This window comes from Mustela erminea, chromosome 10, assembly GCF_009829155.1.
Source record: "Mustela erminea isolate mMusErm1 chromosome 10, mMusErm1.Pri, whole genome shotgun sequence".
Lineage (NCBI taxonomy): Eukaryota > Metazoa > Chordata > Mammalia > Carnivora > Mustelidae > Mustela > Mustela erminea.
The window spans coordinates 77,084,575-77,103,526 of NC_045623.1; the positions used below are offsets into that span (position 1 = coordinate 77,084,575).

General features: G+C 48.9%; 1 protein-coding gene and 1 long non-coding RNA gene across 2 annotated transcripts in view; both read right to left on the reverse strand.

Annotated features, from left to right (window-relative positions):
• RIMKLA (ribosomal modification protein rimK like family member A) overlaps positions 1 to 18,616 on the reverse strand; it is a 32,670-nt gene extending 14,054 nt beyond the window's left edge. Inside the window, exons 1-2 of the mRNA XM_032302300.1 lie at positions 18,343 to 18,616; positions 1,393 to 1,623 (exon numbers count right to left, since the gene is read on the reverse strand). Of these exons, the coding sequence (XP_032158191.1) occupies positions 1,393 to 1,623; positions 18,343 to 18,505 (394 nt within the window). The 5' untranslated portion in view covers positions 18,506 to 18,616. The remainder of the gene's footprint in view (positions 1 to 1,392; positions 1,624 to 18,342) is intronic.
• Positions 2,046 to 17,740, reverse strand: LOC116567320. The gene is made up of 4 exons (XR_004276187.1): positions 17,673 to 17,740; positions 3,863 to 3,923; positions 2,621 to 3,342; positions 2,046 to 2,133 (listed from the first exon to the last, which is right to left on the reverse strand). It is a non-coding gene; the product is annotated as an uncharacterized LOC116567320 (long non-coding RNA).
• Positions 18,617 to 18,952: the final 336 nt, after the last annotated feature.

Genomic DNA, 18,952 nt, shown 5'->3' on the forward strand with positions numbered 1-18,952 from the left:
CCTCTCCAGCTGCTCCTGCTTGGTCTCCTGTATACCTTCCTCTTCCTTGACCCACTCTCTCCAGGGTTCCCTCTTGAACCCTCTCACTGAGTTTTCGTTTTTACTGTGGTAAAATGTACATAAAACTCGCCATGAAAAGGTGTCCAGTTAAGCCTTCTCTTCATTCTGTATATTCTCTTGAGCAATCTCATCTATTCTCGACGACTTCACTTAACATCATGAACATTTCCAAAACCATTTCCCTAGGCCACCCCTCTCTCAGGAGCTCCAGATCCACTCATCCGCTGCCTAAGGAACAGTCTTCCTTGCTTATCCTATAGATGCCTCAAAAAGAACATGCCCCAAACTGAAATCATCTCTGCCGGATAACCCCTCACGCCCTGCCCACCAACCTGCTTCTCCTCTCCTGTGTCTCTGGTCTCAGTGACTGACTGCTTTCCCCTCTGGCTGCCCAAACCAGAAACTGGAGTCACTCTGGATTCCTTCTACACCCTAAGATCTGGCCAGTCTTCACGTCCTGTTACTGCGATCTCCTTTGTAATTCCTGGATCTCTTATCTTCATCCTGACTGTGAACCCCCTGCCAGTTAAGACTATCATGGCTCACTTGGACAGCTTAAAAAGCCTGCCGCCACATACCTTGTCTCCACTCCACCCCGTCTGATTCCTTCCTTGTTGGGCAGCCAAAGCGATATCCTGCACTCTGATCAGGCCACCACCCTGGAAGTCTCTGGATTTGCCCTATCTACTTCATATACCATATAAGCTCCTCTTACATCTCGGCTCCATCTCCCATCTATCTACAAACTACTCAAAATACCACCCATCAGTCACATTCTCACTTGACTCTAGGTTGATCTACATTCCGCTCTCTGCTTGGGTTACCCCCCTACCCCCGCTGCTTCCCCGGGATAACTTCAGCTGAGCTTTGCTATTCTCTCTGAATAAGCCTCCCTCAATGTCTCCGAAGCTGCATATATCCCACACAAAAGGCTGAGAAGCGATATATATGGTATATATGATATACACGGTCTGTATATCCCGTACCAACTTGCACTAACGCATCATGGCACTTACTGTCCTGACACTGCCTATTTGTTCACTGACCACCCCCAACCCCAGGCTCTGATGAGCGGGGAGCGCCTCCAGGGCAGGACACTGTCACTTACCGCCCTAGCCCAGCACCTCGCATGGCACCGGGCACATGGTGCGTACCCCACAGACGCACAGCCTCGGTGAGTTCAAAGACAGAGGGAGCAACCATGTTAAGGACTTGAGACGCTGAATCCCGACCCGCTGTAAATCAACAAGACCCTAGAGGGCTTTCGGGGAGAGAAAAGACAGAGAGGCAGGATGGTTTGGGAAGGTCTGCTCCAATCCCAAGGACACGCACCGTACGAGAAGGTGTCTGGCATGGGAACCCCGTGGCCAGCCAGCTCCTGGAACGTCCAGAACTTGTTGACGCAGTTCAAAATGCTCTGCGGGCGGTTGACCAGGCGGCAGCCCAGCTTCTCCAGGTGGCGCAGGACTGTGATGTCACTGTCCGACTGCACCGAGGGGGTGGGCACCCGCACGAGCACCACGTCGGGGAAAGTGGTGAGCGCCTTCTGGTTCAGCTGCAGGCCTGCAATCGAAGGACAAGAGTGAGCTCCGTGCTGGCCACCGGCCAGTCCCGCCAGGAGAACTGCTTCCAGCCGACTCCTTAAGACTGAACCTAGCAGAAGACAGCCTTGAAGGTGGCCCTGGAAATCCTGCTGTAACGAGAAAGCCACGGTCAATGCCACACTCCCCACAGACGGGCAGAGCACGATCATGAAGAAACACAAAAGAATGAACAGGGGGAAGAAGGAAAAGCAGCGTATCGACAATAATCCAAGTCAGAAGAATCCACAGGAAATAGGTAAGAGTCCTGCACCTTTCTTCCACGGAGCCCAAGTATTACTCAGAGGGTAGTGGGTCAGGAGGCTGGAGATGTCAGGAAAAGGAAGCAGAGTAGTTCACTTATGGGCTCCTTACTAGACTTAACCTTTAAAAGTCTGTCTGGAGGGGCGCCTGGCTGGCTCAGTCAGTAGAGCAGGAGACTCTTGATCTCGGGGTCCTGAGTACCGGCCCCACGCTGGGCACAGAGGTTCTACTTTAAAAAAAAAAAAAAAAAAAGATAAAAATTGGTCTGGAAAATTATGTAACCACTTGAATGATTTCTATGAATATAATGAGTGCAAAAATGCCAATGATAAGTAGAAAAAAAAAAGGACACAAAATGACAAATACAAGTTAGAAAAGACTAAAAGGAAATAGACCAGTATTTTAACAAAGGGTAACGGGATGACAGGTGATTTCCTGTTTTATACTTATCTGTAGTTTCCAAAACATCTCCGAGTGCATATTGCCTTTATAACCACAACAAAAATCTTCCAAAAAAAAAAAAAAATCAATCTATTAAAAATCAATTCGCAATCAATCAAAAGTAGAATGCATCCAGTGGTGCATCCGGTGCCTGTGGCGAAAGGACCTGAGCTGTATTTCACTGGTAAACTGGGAGCACGAGCTTGAAGTGAAGACCTGGAGGACCGGGAGTTCAGTCTTCAAGTGTCTGAAGGGCTTCCATGCAGAAGACTTACTTGGCTTGTCTTCTCTGACCCCAAGAGACACAGCTATCCATGAGTATGGTTTTCTCTGTCAGTTCGCTTCTGCGTCTCCAGCCCCCAGAACAGTGCCGGGGGCACAACAGGTACCTGATGTTTGCTGAACTGTCCAGAAGCCACAGGGAGACAGATCTGGAACCATGGAGACCAGAAATGGGATGGGAAGGGCAATGAGAAGTGAGTTCAGGGGATGATTTGGCTGGACTCAGGGAACCTTAAAGAAGTCTTTAAAAGGCTCTAAAGAAAACCTTTTAAACAGTGTCAGAACCATCTTATAGATAGGCTTTAAGCTCAGCGTCTTCTACTCCGTAAGCAATGGGCTACGCAACCAAATTCCGAGAACACAAAGATACAGAGGAAAAGTTACTATTTCTCCACGGGTTGGGGTGATGAATCATGTCCATACAAAAACAGGAAGCAAAACAAAACAAAAGGAAGCAAAGAAAGAAACCAGAATCACAAAACTACTCTACGGATGTAACTTGCACACTTTCCTCCCATTCTAGATGTTCCGGGTCAATTCAACCCAAGGGGGCAGGTGTTATCATTAAGATACGCTGTTTCCAGAACTTCTGCGGACAGTGTGAGCCCAAGGGACTGGAACGTAACTCTCAGGGATGACTTATGGAGAGCATTGAGGTCATCTTCACTTTGCCATCGGAAAACAGCATCACGTGTACGGGTTTGTTCCTTTGCCACTGACAGCACACGGGGAAAAGAATATAAAAGGAAAAAAAAAGCAAACCCTGTATTAGCATCCTCAAAACTGATAGGCAGAGAATGAAAGAAAAGTATTCCAGTGGGTGAGAACGGTGAGTAAACACTCAGGGCAGAAGCAACAGCCCAGGACGACATCAAGGGATGCAGGGATATGTGCAAATCTGCTCTGGAAACTCTCCAGAGCCGTCCACACGTCGGGGGCTCGCGTCACCACGGCACACACACTCCACCGAGCAGGGGAGAGGGGTGGGGGTGGGGAACAGCTTGGGGAGGCTTGCACCACCTGATGAGAAAGATGGCTTTGCAACAGAAAAGTGACCTAGAGAAATGAGAAGCAGCAGAAACGTGTGGCTTTCAAGTCCCAACATGAGGCCACAGACCAACAGTTAAACTTCTAAATGGGAAGAGAAGAATTCAGTCGCTTCAGGAAATACCAGCCACAGGTGGACGGAGACAGCTCAGCCCCAAGCAGGTTCACAGACACCTAGGAAATCTTACCAGAACTTCATCTCTCTCCTCCAAAGGTAAATCTTTGGGCCTGGCTCATTCCAACTGAAGCCTTCAATAAATGAAGAATGGAATGGGTTAAAGAGGGGCCAAAGAGGCTCTACACCAACCAGACAGGTGTGGGCTCTGACCATGCCGGCTTCCAGCTCTGAGCTGAGGGCCGGGCCAGGCCCAGGAACAGATCTGCACAGTCCTCCTCTGCCCGTGTTCACGGTGCCGGCATCCCTGCCGTGGGTATCTTTGCTTGCCCCGTTCATCCCCGTTCTCTTTGCCACCTACTCCTAGGGACATCACCACTTCTAGAAGTAGGGGACAAGAAGCAGCCACTCCTCCGTGGCACCCACATGAACTGCGGATCCACACAGCCATGGCCAAGGACAACTTGGGTGTGAGGTTGGCTCTTGGCAAACCTGCTGCTGAGTTCTGAGACCTTGAGCCACTTAGTAATGGCTCCCCCTCGTCCCATCCCTATCTGCTCTCAGGAAAGGACCTGACGAACTTAATACAGGATGTGGCTTAAATGTGTCACCTTTCCCGGAGTCCTTAACATTTTCACTGCCGTCTACAGGCCTTAAGCCAAGGGAGTGAAGAGCTGATGCAGGCCATGCGGGCGGGCAGGGCTCTGCTTGGCTGCGGCTGCTTGTAGGGAAAGCGCTCAGCAATGAGAGGCTCATGGCCTCAGAGAACAAGGGATCTCATGTGACTAGTGCCCAGTAGGCATCACCTTGTTGTGGGGAACAGGGCAAGAGGAAGGGAGCAGAGCTGTTTCTGGAATATTATTTGGGGTCTCCCAGACTCCTAGGCTGGGCTTGAAATATACTATTTTGCCTCAAACCACTTTTTTTTTTTTTTAACTATATCACTCTGTCCCAAAACAGGTCAGTAAGACAATGAAAAATATCAGACCATAAACTAATTAGTACAGGAACCAATGGCCAATCCAGTTGAAATCAACCATTTGAAGCCACAACAATATTTTTTCCATATTACTTCTAAAAAGAATAATCTACTTTCATGGTTCATTATATTCTCATGTTCTTTTGAACTGTTATTTATATTTGGAAATAATTTACTACATTAAAAACAAGATAGAAAAATTTAAGATTATTTATTTATTTATTTGACAGAGGGAGACAGAGAGAGAAGAAACCCAAGCAGGGGAAATGAGAGAGGGAGAAGCAGGCTTCCTGCCGAGCAGGGAGTCCAACACAGTGCGTGAACCCAGGACCCTGGGACTATGACCTGGGCCAAAGGCAGACACTTAATGAATGAGCCACCCAAGCCCCCTGGAAAAATGGGACTTTTCTCAAAGAACTGGGCCTGTTCTTTTCTAACTCATATATCAGATTAAATTAATTCTACAAAACTAGACTTTCACATTGTACATACAACAGCAAACAAATGTACTCTGTAATACCAAGAAATAGCTTTAGAAAGAAGCAACTCTCTCTTAGAGAGTAGAGCTCTAAAAATTAAGAACCATCCTCAATCCTTCATACCCATAGAAGGAAACAGAAAATATACGGACAGTCCACAGGGCAGACACTCAGATCGGAAACTGGCTGAGAATTTTTATGGAGCACCTGTTGTGTTTTCGGTACTCTACTGAGACCTTTCACACCTCTTACCTCATTTAAATGAAAAATTTCGCAGGGCACCTGACTGGTTCAGTCAGTAGAGCATGTGGCTCTTGATCTCAGAGTTGTGAGTTTAAGGCCCACACTGGGTATAGAGATTACTTTAAAAAAAAAAAATTAGGGACACTGGGGAGACGCAGTTGGTGAAGCCCCCAACTCTTGGTTTCGGCTCAAGTTGTGATCTCAGGGTTGGGAGACTGAGCCCTGCATCAGGCTCTGCACTCTGCTCCGAGTCTGCTTAGAGTTTCTCTCTTCCTCTTCCTCTGTCCTCCCTGCTCTGCTCTCTCTCTCCACTCAATCTTTTTTTTTTTAAATTAGGTAAATAAATAAATTAAAGATTTCTTGTCATATGGATCCTTGCAACAGATCTGACTCTGCAAGTCTCCATGCTAACGAGGAACTGAGGCATGAGGGGTCACTGTCCTCCTAGCCCCTGTGCCTACACACGCACACACACAGGCACACACACGCACACACAACCCCTGCTTCACAAGAGAAAACTTCAAAAGCAAACCAGTTTCTAGTGCACTAGGAAAAAACCTTCATGTACAGAGCAAGCAGAAGAAATAAGAAAATCAGGGGCACATGGGTGGCTCAGTGAACTAAGCCTCTGCCTTCAGCTCAGGTCATGATCTCGGGGTCCCAGGATCGAGCCCTGCTTTGGGCTCTCTGCTCAGCAGGGAGCCTGCTTCCCCCTCTGCCTCTACTTGCCTCTCTGCCTACTTGTGATCTCTACCTATCAAATAAATAAATAAAATATTTTTTAAAAAAAGAAAGACACCGGGCGCCTGGGTGGCTCAGTGGGTTAAGCCGCTGCCTTCGGCTCAGGTCATGGTCTCAGGGTCCTGGGATCGAGTCCTGCATCGGGTTCTCTGCTCAGCAGGTTTATACTCTCGCCTCCTTTCTGACAACTTGCAGAGTGTCCCTGCCAGCCACTGTTGCACAGTCCTGTGAGAATAGAGGGGTTCTAAATGCTGTCAGGAGTGCAGGGGCCTGCTTCCCTCTCTCTCTCTCTCTGCCTGCCTCTCCATCTACTTGTGATCTCTCTCTGTCAAATCAATAAATAAAATATTTAAAAAAAAAAAAAAAGAAAGAAAGAAGTAAGAAAAGTACAGGACATGATGGCAAGACAGCCAGCAAGAACCGCACTCCTGGCAGCATTTAGAACCCCTCTATTCTCACAGGACCGTGCGACAGTGGCTGGCAGGGACACTCTGCAAGTTGTCAGAAAGGAGGCGAGAGTATAAACAGAGTAAGTGGATAAGGCAAGGACAGCTCAGCATTACCTCGTCACACTGTGAAGATGTGCCATTTGAAACACGATCCGGCTCGCGTCTCAGGGATGCTCCAGGTTTTCCCTGGTTGCCTTCCACCCCCTACCCCCACTTTCTCCTAAGGAAGTTATTTTTATTTTTAGGGAGTACATGCTATCACCACTCCTCCTTCCTTTTAAAGCTCTTTGTTTCACTGCCCAAAGAAATCTTATCTCCACCTCATTAAAACCCACAGTCACTACGTGGCCCCTTTTGTTCCCCACCAACTGCTGTTTTCAGGTCATTTAATTCACTTCAACCTTTATTGAACTGTTGGGCTGAGTCAGACACACTATTAAGCAGGGATACCAGGATGAGCGAGGTGATCTGTGCCTACGAGGAACTTGTCTTCTTATGGACACACAGACACAACCTAAAGATGCATTCAGTCCATCGCTCAACACATCTGCTCAGCAAATATTTATCTAGCTCCTACTCCGGGCCAAGTCCAGGGTCAGTTCAGGGGGTACGCCAGAAGCACTCCCCGAGACAAGTGCAGGAAGTTTATTATTAGAGTGGTAATTTCAGCAAACCCAGGTGGGGGGTGGAAGAGATGATGTGGCCAAGACAGGAGGTGTTGTCCAGTGAGGGACCCCCTTGGCAACTGGGGCTTACTCACGACAACAAGCAATGGTTTAGGGCACACGTCTCAGCCATCCCACCCTAGGGGAGAGGAAGCCGGCCACCGGTAATTTTTATACACCCACTGTCTTTGGTTGAAAGCTGCTCCAGCGGCGTGGTAGTAATTTCCTGGCCCCTCCCGCTTGCCATGCCTATGTGGGCCCCAGGGCCACCAAATGGTAAGGGCAACAGGGACATGGAAGGGCCACGACAGCTGAGGAACAGGCGCCATCTTGAAGGCTGGGCATGGGGCTGGAGGGGTGATCCCTGGAATTGAAGAAGAAAGACCACACACAACTGTGATGAATGCTGTTTACCTGTGCAGAGCACCTGGGTGTTCGGCAGTTAGCAGTCTGGTTTGGGCAGGGGGTGGGGAGAGGGGGCGACTGATTCTAACACATTATGAGAAGTGGTCTGACAGGCGTCTGAATCAGGGTACGGGGATGGCAGAGGAGGAGGGAGCAGTTCAGGATAATCTCTGAGAGAGAACCACGGAAAGTTTCAGAAAGGAGATATTGACTCATGGTTCCTCTGGGCTCAGAAGAAATATGTAAAACAAATAAATGCATAACGTCTACCTTTCGGAAAGAAATCCACAGTCAAGGCCTGGCATCTTCAAAGCCCTGAGCTGAGGGATATCTCAGGGCGCATGTATTTATAAAGGCACTGCAAGAGGTTGGGCTGATTTGAGGTGAAAGCCAATTATGGGGAAATGGACAAAGCACTGGCCTCCAAGTCAGAGACTTGACTTAATTCCTTATTATCATTTAACAACCTGGCAAGACACACGCCTCTCCGGGGATCAGTTTCCTCTTCTGTCAAATGGAAGAGTCCCAGAACTTGGCAACTGTCGCCCAATCCCCATCCCACCCCCCCATCCTACCAACACCAGCTTCCTTGCAACCATGAAGACAAAGGTCAGCAAACCCCTTATCCCTTTCATGTATCGATCACCCAAGACTCCAGTCTCCAAGGCAGCCTCATTTCGCTAGATGCTAAACCCCACCTGGCTCTGACATTGTCTTTTCTGCTCCCTACTTCCACTCCTTCTCCCCTTTGCACTCCCCTCTGGGATGCAAGGGGCAGCAAATCCCCTATCCTTGACCTTTCTGGTGAGTGTTCCCTTTGCCTTCTTCTCCTGAGTGCAGCTGACCCCCGGCTCTCCCCAGTAACGATGCTTCCCCAGTGTCCCTTCCCAGTTGTGGTTGTTCTCTCTCCCTGGCCGCTGGGATTCCTGAGCCTGCCAGTGGGAGAGATGCTCCTTGCTCTTCACCGTGGCTTCCAGGCTATCCTCCTCTCCCTCCCCTAAAACTCTGGGCCGGGCTGTCATCACTCTCCTTGTGCAAGTCATCAGGAACCCCAGCCACCCACCTCCATCCCTGGAGCTTTAGCTCCTGACTCAGGGGCCCCCCATGCTGTCACAGCTGGTGGTGATTTCAACATCCCTGGGCAGGGGCGCCTGGGTGGCTCAGTCGTTAAGCCTCTGCCTTCGGCTCAGGTCATGATCCCAGGGTCCTGGGATCGAGCCCCCCATAAGGCTCTGGGCTCAGCAGGAAACCTGCTTCTCCCTCTCCCACTCCCCCTGCTTCTGCTCCCTCTCTCGACGTCTCTCTCTCTCCGTCAAATAAATAAATAAAATCATAAATATGTGTGTGTGTGTGTGTATATATAGAGAGAGAGATATATCTCTGGGCAAAATTCTTCCAATGCCCAGGTCCCTTTCCTGACCTCATTTCCTCCAAGGATGCTATCCACCACCCAGCCTCAGCCACGACTCTGGGTGATTCCAGACTTCATGCACTCATCATAATTCTAGTCACTGTCTCCTCCCTTTCTGGCTTACTATCTTTGATTCCAGGAACTACCGTGCATGGGTCCCCGCCTTTGCACTGTCCCTCACTTCCCCTCTTAACCTATTTCAAATCCACATTTGGACACCATAGCATGCATCTGCAAACCGACGGTACGTCCTCAGATCCTGTACCTGTTCCTTGCTTGGCTAAACCATGTCCCTGGTTAGACCGATCCAACTCAGCCTACCTCGTGTGCCCTCCTGCGCAATGGAATACGGAGAAAACAACACACAGACCTGCTGACTGGTCTCAAGGGCATCCTTCCTGCCGCCTGGCAAGCACCCTATTTCCCCAGTCCATTCGTTCTCCCTGACCCAAGACAACGATTTCACTTTTCATCCTGCTACTTCCTCCCTCCTTCTCCTTCTCCCTCTTCCTACTGCGAGGAGAGAAACTGAAGCAATCAGAAAGGAACTTCTCTACAAGCTCCCACAAGCACATCTGCCTACCTGCCCGCACCTGGGTCTTATAGGTTACCTTCTCTCTTAGAACAGCTGAAGTGCCCTTGCTCCTAGCTCAGGTTAATTCCTTGAAAATATGCAATAGATCCCAACCCCTCTCACTCACTTCAAACAGTGCTTGGACGATTCACCTCTTTCCCCTGCATCATCAATTTGTCACCATTGGATCACTCACGCAAGCATACAACATGCTGTTATTTCTCTCGTCTTCGAGAAAAACTTCCCAAACCCATCTCCCGTCTGAGCAAGGTCTGAATCATCTCAGGCTGCTGTAACAAAATACCACAGACTGGGTGGCTTGAGCAAGAGACATTTATTTTGGGTGCCTGGGTGGCTCAGTGGGTTAAGCCACTGCCTTTGGCTCAGGTCATGATCTCAGGGTCCTGGGATCGAGTCCCACATCGGGCTCTCTGCTCAGCAGGCAGCCTGCTTCCTCATCTCTCTCTCTCTCTCTCTCTGCCTGCCTCTCTGCCTACTTGTGATCTCTCTCCGTCAAATAAATAAATAAAATCTTAAAAAAAAAAAAAAAAAGAGAGACATTTATTTCTCCTGGTTCTAGGGACTGGAAGTCTGATAGGGTGCTGGCATGACTGGGTTCTGGTGAGGGCCCTGCTCCTGGCTTGCAGACAGCTGCCTTCTTGCTGTAACCTCAGAAGGCAGAGTGAGAGAGAAAATTGGGGGGAGAAACACAATTCAGCTTCCAGCTGGCTATCAATGCATTTCTCGCCTTCCCTTTACAAGACTCTTTATAACCGTGTGTATTCCCTGGTTTCCATTACGTCATGAGACTTCTCAGGGACACCCGATGCTAAGACCACATTGCTAAATCCAGTCGTCCATTCTCACCCCTCATCTGACTTGATCAACCAGCAAAACCTGACACCGTCTGATCACGTCTTCCCTCTTTGACTACTTTCTGCACTTGGCTTCCAAGATGCCACTCACTCCTGGATTTCTTCATCCCATATACTGAGGATTCTTCGCCGGCTGCTCAGTCCCTGGACCTCTTCTCTTTTCTATCTGGAGTCATTCCCTTGCCAGGTGTCTGCAGATGCTTTTACTTTGGATATCTTCAGGCCAGGGCTTGCTCTATATCCCCAGCAAGATGAAACTGCCTACATGACATTTCCCACTTGGATGTCTCACGGGCATCTTGGACTCAATCCTTATCCTCACCACCTATCCAAACCTACTCCTATACCCTTTCCATATGCGTAAATGGCACATTATTCTTCTAGCTGCTCAGGACAGACACACTGGAGTCCTCCTGAACATCCAACATCTGATGTCAGGCAAGTCCTGACAACTTCGTCTTCAAAGTCTATCCAAAATCCAGCCACTATGCACCTCCTCCCCTGAAATCATTCTAATCCAACAATTATCATCTCTCCAGACCTGAATTGTAGCAATGACCTCAGTGATCTCCCTGCCTCTGCCCTCACTACCATCTGTCCATTCTCAACACTGTGATCAAAATGATAATGTGACCATAAGGGAGATGATGTCCTCCCTCTGCTCAAAACCCTTCAACAGATTCCCAGCACATCCAGAGTAAAATACAAAGTCCTTCCATGACCAGGGCACCTGGTGGCTCAGTCGGCTAAGTGTCCAACTCTTGACCTCAGCTCAGGTCTTGATCTTGGGGTAGTAAGTTCAAGCCCCGTGTTGGGGTCCACACTAGGCATGGGGCCTACTTAAACAAATAAAAAATAAAAATCCTTCCATGACCCACAAGGCCCTATACATTGGCACTTTTTCCCCTATCCTCCACTTTTCTGACCTTCTCTCCTAATACTTGCCCTTGGTGGTTCACTCCGCTCTGGCCACAGGCTGGTTTGTCGCTCCCTCTTTCCTATACTATTCTAATCCCAGATATCAATTTTTTAAAAGATTTTATTTATTTGAGACAGAGAGAAGAGGAAGCGAGCAGAAGTGGGGGCAGGGACAGAGGCAGAGGGAGAAGCAGGCTCTCCCCTGAGCAGGGAGCCTGAAGTGGGGCCCAATGCCAGGACCTCACGATCCTGACCTGAGCTGAAGGCAGACACTTAACTTACTGAGCCACCCGGGCGCCCCTAATCCCAGGCACCTAAATGGCTTGCTTCCTCACCTCCTTCAGGTCTTTACTTGAACATCAGCTCCTAGCTAAGGATCACCCCAGCCCCCCTATCCAAAACTGCATCCCCTCCTCTACCTCCAGAAACATCCTATCCTTCCATTCCCCTTCCCTGCTTTTTCCTCCTTAGCCCTTTTCACCAACATACTATATATTTGACTTATCTTGTTTATATCCTCTCTCTCCCATCTAGACTGTAATTTCCTGGAGAGGCACCCGGTCTCTCTGGGTGTCAGTTTCTAGTATCTAGAATGATACATTACACACAGCAGGTAATCAGCAGGTATTTGCTGACCAAATGAGTGAAGGAAATCTTAACCATGAGGGTGGAGGTTGTGTTTGTCCTCTTCATTCTACCTCCAGTACCTTGCACAGTGCCTGGCACAGATGGGCAGGCAACAGCTGTGGAACAAGTAGGATGGTTGTGAAGATCAAGGCACATAAAAGATATTGGAGCATTAATAACAGAGTTGCAGAAATAAAGAACCATTATTCTTGTTAGTTCCTCAATGCAAAGTAACTTAAATTTATCACTTTCTCTTGGTGTGTGTGGGGAGGTTCTTGAGTAACTTTTTGATAATGAAGGATCAAATAGAAATAGATGGAAAACTTCAGACCACGCTGTAGGTTTGTGTTAAAATAATAAGGTGAAGTTTCTCAGTGAAGTGGGCAAGGTGGCACACTTAGCCCCTGGAGAAGGGGGTGGAGTGCAGTGAGCTAGCAGTGTCCTACTGGGATGTCACTGGACTCCCTGCTAAGGGGAGGGCCAAGGACGAGGTGTAGATGGATGGGCAGGACACGGACATCTCTGATGATGGCTCCACCTCTCCCACCAGGCAAGCCTAACCAATTTGGTGGAAGTGCAATGGTAGCGGCAAGAGGTGGTCCAGAAATCTGTAAGTAAGGCTTTGAGATCTACTCAGGATCCCAGTCTACTGGCTCTAGAACTCCTTCCGACACAATTTATGAGGTATCCCTAAAAACTACTGTAAGAATCATAAACGAGGGGTGTCTGGGTGGTTCAGTGGGTTAAAGCCTCTGCCTTCAGCTCAGTTCATGATCTCAGGGTCCTGGGATCGAGCCCCAAATCGGGCTCTCTGCTCAGCGGGGAGCCTGCTTCTCCCCCTCCCCTCTCTTTGCCTGCCTCTCTGCCTACTTGTGATCTCTCTCTGTCAAGTAAATAAATAAAATCTTTAAAAAAAAGTAAAAAAAAAAAAGGAATCATAAACTACACATCCGATCCACCTTCATTCAGTCCTTGAGATTGGCCCATGGATATAAACGAGGACGCTCAGGGTAAAGACTATCCATTCAGTACTCACATCCGCTTAGAAACAGTACACGGTAGGTGCCTGCATCCGCTCTCTGACTCATCCACTAGTCCTGTATGGTGGTTTATTCAGATTACAGGGTGTCAGGCACAGGCCTTTGGCAGAGAGCGAGGTCAAAGATCGACCTCTGTGCCCTAGGTTAGCATGGTATCCTTGTCTGCTAGTGCCTGCTTACATAGCAACGGGAGTCCTTCCCTTCTCCACGAGGCCTCTGTTGTCTTCTGGAAGTCTGCAATATGACCTTTTCCTCCAATTCAGTTAGGATTCCCCCCACCCAAATATTTCAATCTTACTCACCTGATTACTACAAGGAACCAAGGAAAAGTATCCCAGACACCTTAATTTAAAGAACCTGACCTAGGGGCACCTGGGGGTTCAATCGGTTGGGTGTCTGACTCTTGGTTTCAGATAGGGTCATGATCTCCCAGGGTCTGAACCCCCAACGAAGGGCTCCGTGCTCAGCAGGGTATCTGCTTGAAAGGACTCTCTCCCTCTGCCCCTCCCCCTACTCACAGGCGCCCACCCCCCCAAAATAAATAAATAAATCTTAAATAAGTAAATAAAAATTTACTTAAAAAAGAACCTGACCTAGAAATCGCCATATGGCCACCAAGGTTTCAGCTCGGAAAGGAAGGCAAGGAATGCTGAATCATTCTGCTCCTCAGAGACAAACTGTTACACACCCTCATTTCCAGGTCAGACGCATTTTTCCGGTCTTGATGCCTGTCCCTGAGTTTGTGACTATACTTGTTTCCTGAGACCAGAAATTTTCGTTGTAAAGGCCCGTGGGTGGTCAAAGAACTTAATTTGCACGGGTGACTGTGCCCTCAGAGAACGGCTCATCACAACAACATTCACACATCCAAACATGATTTCCCAAACAGAACCTAATTACGGCAAAAGTCCCCTATGCTTCAAATTAGCCTCTCAGGCCCTTCACTCAACCATCCAAACATTAACTGGAGGCCTACTGGGTACCAGTTATGGAGCACGCATCTGGGGGATTCCCAGGCGTTGAGGGAGGGAAGGAGAGAGGGCGAAAGAGAGAGACTATAAACTTCGTAAATAGATAAATTACAATAAAATATGATGGATGCGATTTTCAACAACGTTACTTGGCAGCAGATGGGAAAGGGATTGCCTGAGGGGAGGGGAGGGAGCTCAAGAAAGACCTCAGAGAGATGAGAGATGTGAGCTGAGCGGAAGGAGGAATGAATGCAAGCGTGCCAGGTGAGGGAGAGGGAGCGGACCGATGGGCACCGCGGGGATTCGGGTGAAGTCAGGGCAGGCGGTGCACGGATGGGGTGGAGTGGAAGGGAGGAAACCAAGTTTGCTGAGCCTGCGATTCCTGAGTACTGGTCCTGCCAGCCAGTACTACGTGCCAGATACCTTACTGATGTTTATAGAGTTAATCTGTAGAAAGAACCCCGACCTCTGCCTGGTCCATGATAAACACCATGCGTATTTTGCTTTGACTCTGACTATGTATTTGGGTGACATACGCACCACCACACTAGCCCACGGTAGAGTAATTAAGAGATATCCGTTGAACGAATGAACCACTTGTGGTTTCCAAGAAGGAATGGAGATGGGCATGGCTCTCATTATGCCACGTCCTGCAGAAGGTGAAGGGAAAGCGTTCCCTGCAGGACTGCTTCAGCCGCGCGAAGGTCATTAACTCTTCCCAGCGGCCATTCCCACTCATCCCATGCAAACCTACACTGGGGCAGCAACATCACTCACCACAAACCTTGCATGTGCATGACATCTTCAGCTTACTCGTATTACCTTGTTTAAATAACTGCAATCTTTAAATCCCAAACTTTCCATCTCTTGTATGAATCCTATTTCCAGACAGAACCTGAAATTTTCGTTTCTGGATTGGGGTCCTACTAGCCTCCACAGAGGGAAGCTTAGGAAAGAATTTAAGTAATTGGCTGATATCCTGCTCCGACTGTCCCAAAGGGACTCCTGCATGGACCCCCTTGCACTAATCTCGAGAAGGAGACTTGGTAAAGGGGGTGCCTTAACTTCCTAAATTTTTTTTTTAAAGATTTTATTTATTTACTTGACAGAGATCACAAGTAGGCAGAGAGGCAGACGGGGGAGGGGGGGGAAGCAGGCTCCCCGCTGAGCAGAGAGCCCAATGTGGGGCTCCATCCCAGGACCCTGGGATCATTACCTGAGCTGAAGGCAGAGGCTTAACCCACTGAGCCACCCAGGCGCCCCTAATTTCCTAAATTTTAAAATCACTTTGCTTTTTTTTTTTAATTTTTTTAAAGATTTTTATTTATTCATTTGACACAGAGAGATCACAAGTAGGCAGAGAGGCAGGCACAGAGAGAGAGAGAGGAGGAAGCAGGCTCCCCGCGGAGCAGAGAACCCGATGCGGGACTCGATCCCAGGACCCTGAGATCATGACCTGAGCCGAAGGCAGCGGCTTAACCCACTGAGCCACCCAGGCGCCCATAAAATCACTTTGCAAAGTCACTGTCTAGCCTCAGGGTAATTCAACTCAGTTCAATTCCACATCCACGGAAAAAGGTACCATGGGCTGCAAATGCCCTCGCACATGCTTATTCTGTATCCAGAGACGGGAATTAGATTGGGTCTTGAACTGTAGTTAGCTGCTAACCAGCTGGATGGCACTGAGTATCTTTGAGCGTCGGGTCCTTCATTAGTAAAACGAAAGGGTCAGGATGGATGATCTTAAAGGCTTTCCCAGCTCTCACCCTCAATAATTTGCAAATGGGAAATGTCATTAATATCAGTAACTATTTCTGCATTTCAAAGCCAGTAAGTTCTAGAGTTTACTCCAGAGGAATACTTGGCTCAGCAAATTGCCAAGGCTTTTCTGTAGTCTGACGATAGAAGATACTGGAAAATAGAGCGCATACCTTTATTCACTCAAAAAAATATTCACTGAGTGCCTATTACTGAAAGACCCTGTTCGAGTCATGATTACAGCACTGAGCAAGGAGCTCACTCTTTGCACAGAGCTTACCCCTTGGGCTTCATGATTACAGCAACAAGCAAAGGAGCTCACTCTTTGCACAGAGCTTACCCCTTGGGCTTCAATTAACCCACCCCCATGACAAATAAATCTCATCACTGCTTTGGATGGCAGAAAGAGTGATCTGATAGGTTTGTTTTACGTGTCATGAATTGTGTCTGGGTATCTCTGAATTAACAAAAGATTAAAACTCCTTCAAAAAATGCCTGCCTGCAGTTACTCCAGCGACTATATTTTCTCGTAGTTTAGAAAGAAGTAACTTCTGGTTTGCAAAGAGACGAAGATACATTCACACATGAATTCCTGTAAAATTTAAGACACTAAATAAAAGGTTTAAAGGGTTTTCCTGCTGAAAAAGAAAACAATTTTCTTTCTCTAGGACCAATTCTTTAAAATGGTTTGTTTTTTAAAATTTTTTAAAAAGTAACCTCCATGCCCAACATAGTACTCAAACTCACAACCCCCCAAGATCAAGAGCTACATGTTCTACCAACTGAGCCAACCAGGCGCTCCTCAAATGGGGTTTTAGACACAAAACAGAGAGAATTTCCCTACTCCTTCACAGAATGCCAGATGGGTCTACAACAGAAATATGATGTGGAACTTCAACTGCTGTACCTCAAAAAAGGCATCTTTACACACTGCAAAATAAATCAATAAAATGAAGAGGAAACAAACTAACGCTGGGGGTAGAAAGATGTATATCCTAGATCTAGATCAGTAAAAGATAACATAATTCCACTGAACAATTTTAGAGCTAGAACCACCTTAACCCTTAGTTTTATATAAACAAGAAACCTGAGATTCAAAGACATTAAGTGACCTCCTCAAGGCAAAGCCAAGATACTTGTTAGCAGCAAAGCTGTGCTAAGAAACCAGATTTGCAAACTGCTTGTTCTGGAATCCAGTTCTACATTAACTAACTGTAAGTTTTAGCAAATCAAGACTCAACAGACAGTACCCCTTATAGATGACACACTGTTTTAGACTAAACGTATGACACCTAAAGCTTGTAGTATATTTATCAGGGGGGCTATACAGTCTGATATTACTTATGAAGGGTTTAGATAAATTTATGGATAAAACACCTAGAACAGATACCTTATACACAGGACATATTCGAAACTCCTTTAAGTCACCTGTTCAGAAAGGGAAAGGAATCCCTTTCCTCTGCTAAAGAAGAGTAACAAATTATAATCTTATTTAACCAGGTATAGTTAAAAACGCACTCTGAACTGGGCCCAAATTCCCCCCGCCCCCAGTCCCACATCTGATCGCCAGTGAAGTAGCTGGGTTACTTCCAGAGTAGAGGCTGAAGCCACTCAAACTGCAGGTTAGTGGGGGTTCCTAAACCAAAGGTTCCAGGAGGAGACTGCTTGTATTAAAAAATAATTAAGAATATCTAAAACACATAGTTAACCTTTTGAGGTCAGGGTCAGAGAGGATAACCACGTCTTACCCAAAAATGTCTCTTGGACACAGCAGTGGAGAAATATGAGGCCAGAATGGTCTGGACCTGAAATCTTGGCTTTTCTGGAATCAGAATTCAACACTTTTAGGAAGGAGGATGAGTTTTTAAAAACCCATCAACGGTCTACTCTCCCACTTACACACTCAAGAAGGGACTCCAGTCGTAAATTTCTCCCTCTATGTAGGCTCCTAGTTTGGGAATGATAATTCTATAGTGCATTACTCATGCTTACACACTCCTGAAAAACTTTTTAAAACATTCACTGTAATGGCAATTCATAAATGTGGTGAGGGTTTCTATAAAGCTATCCTGACAGGGCACGAATGCGAGCAGAATTTGCAAATACGGGGTTTGCAGCTTGATTTTCCTCGGACCTCCATGCAGCTTCAGGCGAATTCGAGTTCCTCCCAAAACAAAGTCCCCTAAGTACGCGGAATCCCGTTCTCAAATCTTGGCCTCAGGGCGGACGGTGGTTGTCAAAGGCAGCCCTCAAGGTTAGGGGCTTTCTCTAACCCAAGGAGGGCTTGCGGGGGAGGGCTGCTGGTCTGGGGGACCCGAAGGAGACTTGGCTGGAGGAAGCCCGGGTGCGCGCGCCCACCGGCCGACTCCCGGGGACCCCGACGCGCCTCCCCGCCCTCCCGGGGCCCGCCTCGCTCACCGAGGTGGCCGCCGACGACGGTGACGGCGATCTGGTCCATGAGCACCGCCCGGAAGCGCACGTCCTGCTCGGAGCAGCGCTGCCGGAGGGCGCGCAGGATCTGCACCTGCGGGTAGTCCTCGCGGATGCGCCGGTCCGTCAGGAACCAGAGCTGGGAGCACATGGCGGCCAGGGCGGCGGCGCCTGGCGCGCCGCGCGGGCCCCCTCGACGCCCCGGGCCGCTCGCTCAGGCTGGCTGGCGGCCGGCCGGCCGGCGTCCGGGGCGAGCGCGCGCCGCGGCTCCGCTCCCGCCGGTGCGCCAGGCGCCTCTGCAGCCCTGACCCAGCGAATCTGCCCGGCCACTCAGCGCCGCCGCCGGCACCCGTCAGCCAATCAGCGCGCGGCGGCGGGCGCGGGCCGGCCGCGCGGCCAGCTGCAGAGGCGGCCTCGGCGGGCGGCGCCCGGGGAGGGGCGGCGGGGCCCGGGGCCTGCGGCGGCCGGGGGAGGGGCGGCGGGCGGGGCTCCGGGCCTCGGGAAGCCCTCGGGCCGCCGGCTGGGGGTGGTGCAGCCGCGGGAGGGCATCCCCGGTCCCGCCCGGGACCCCCCCGGTGGGCGTGGCGCTGCCGGCCTG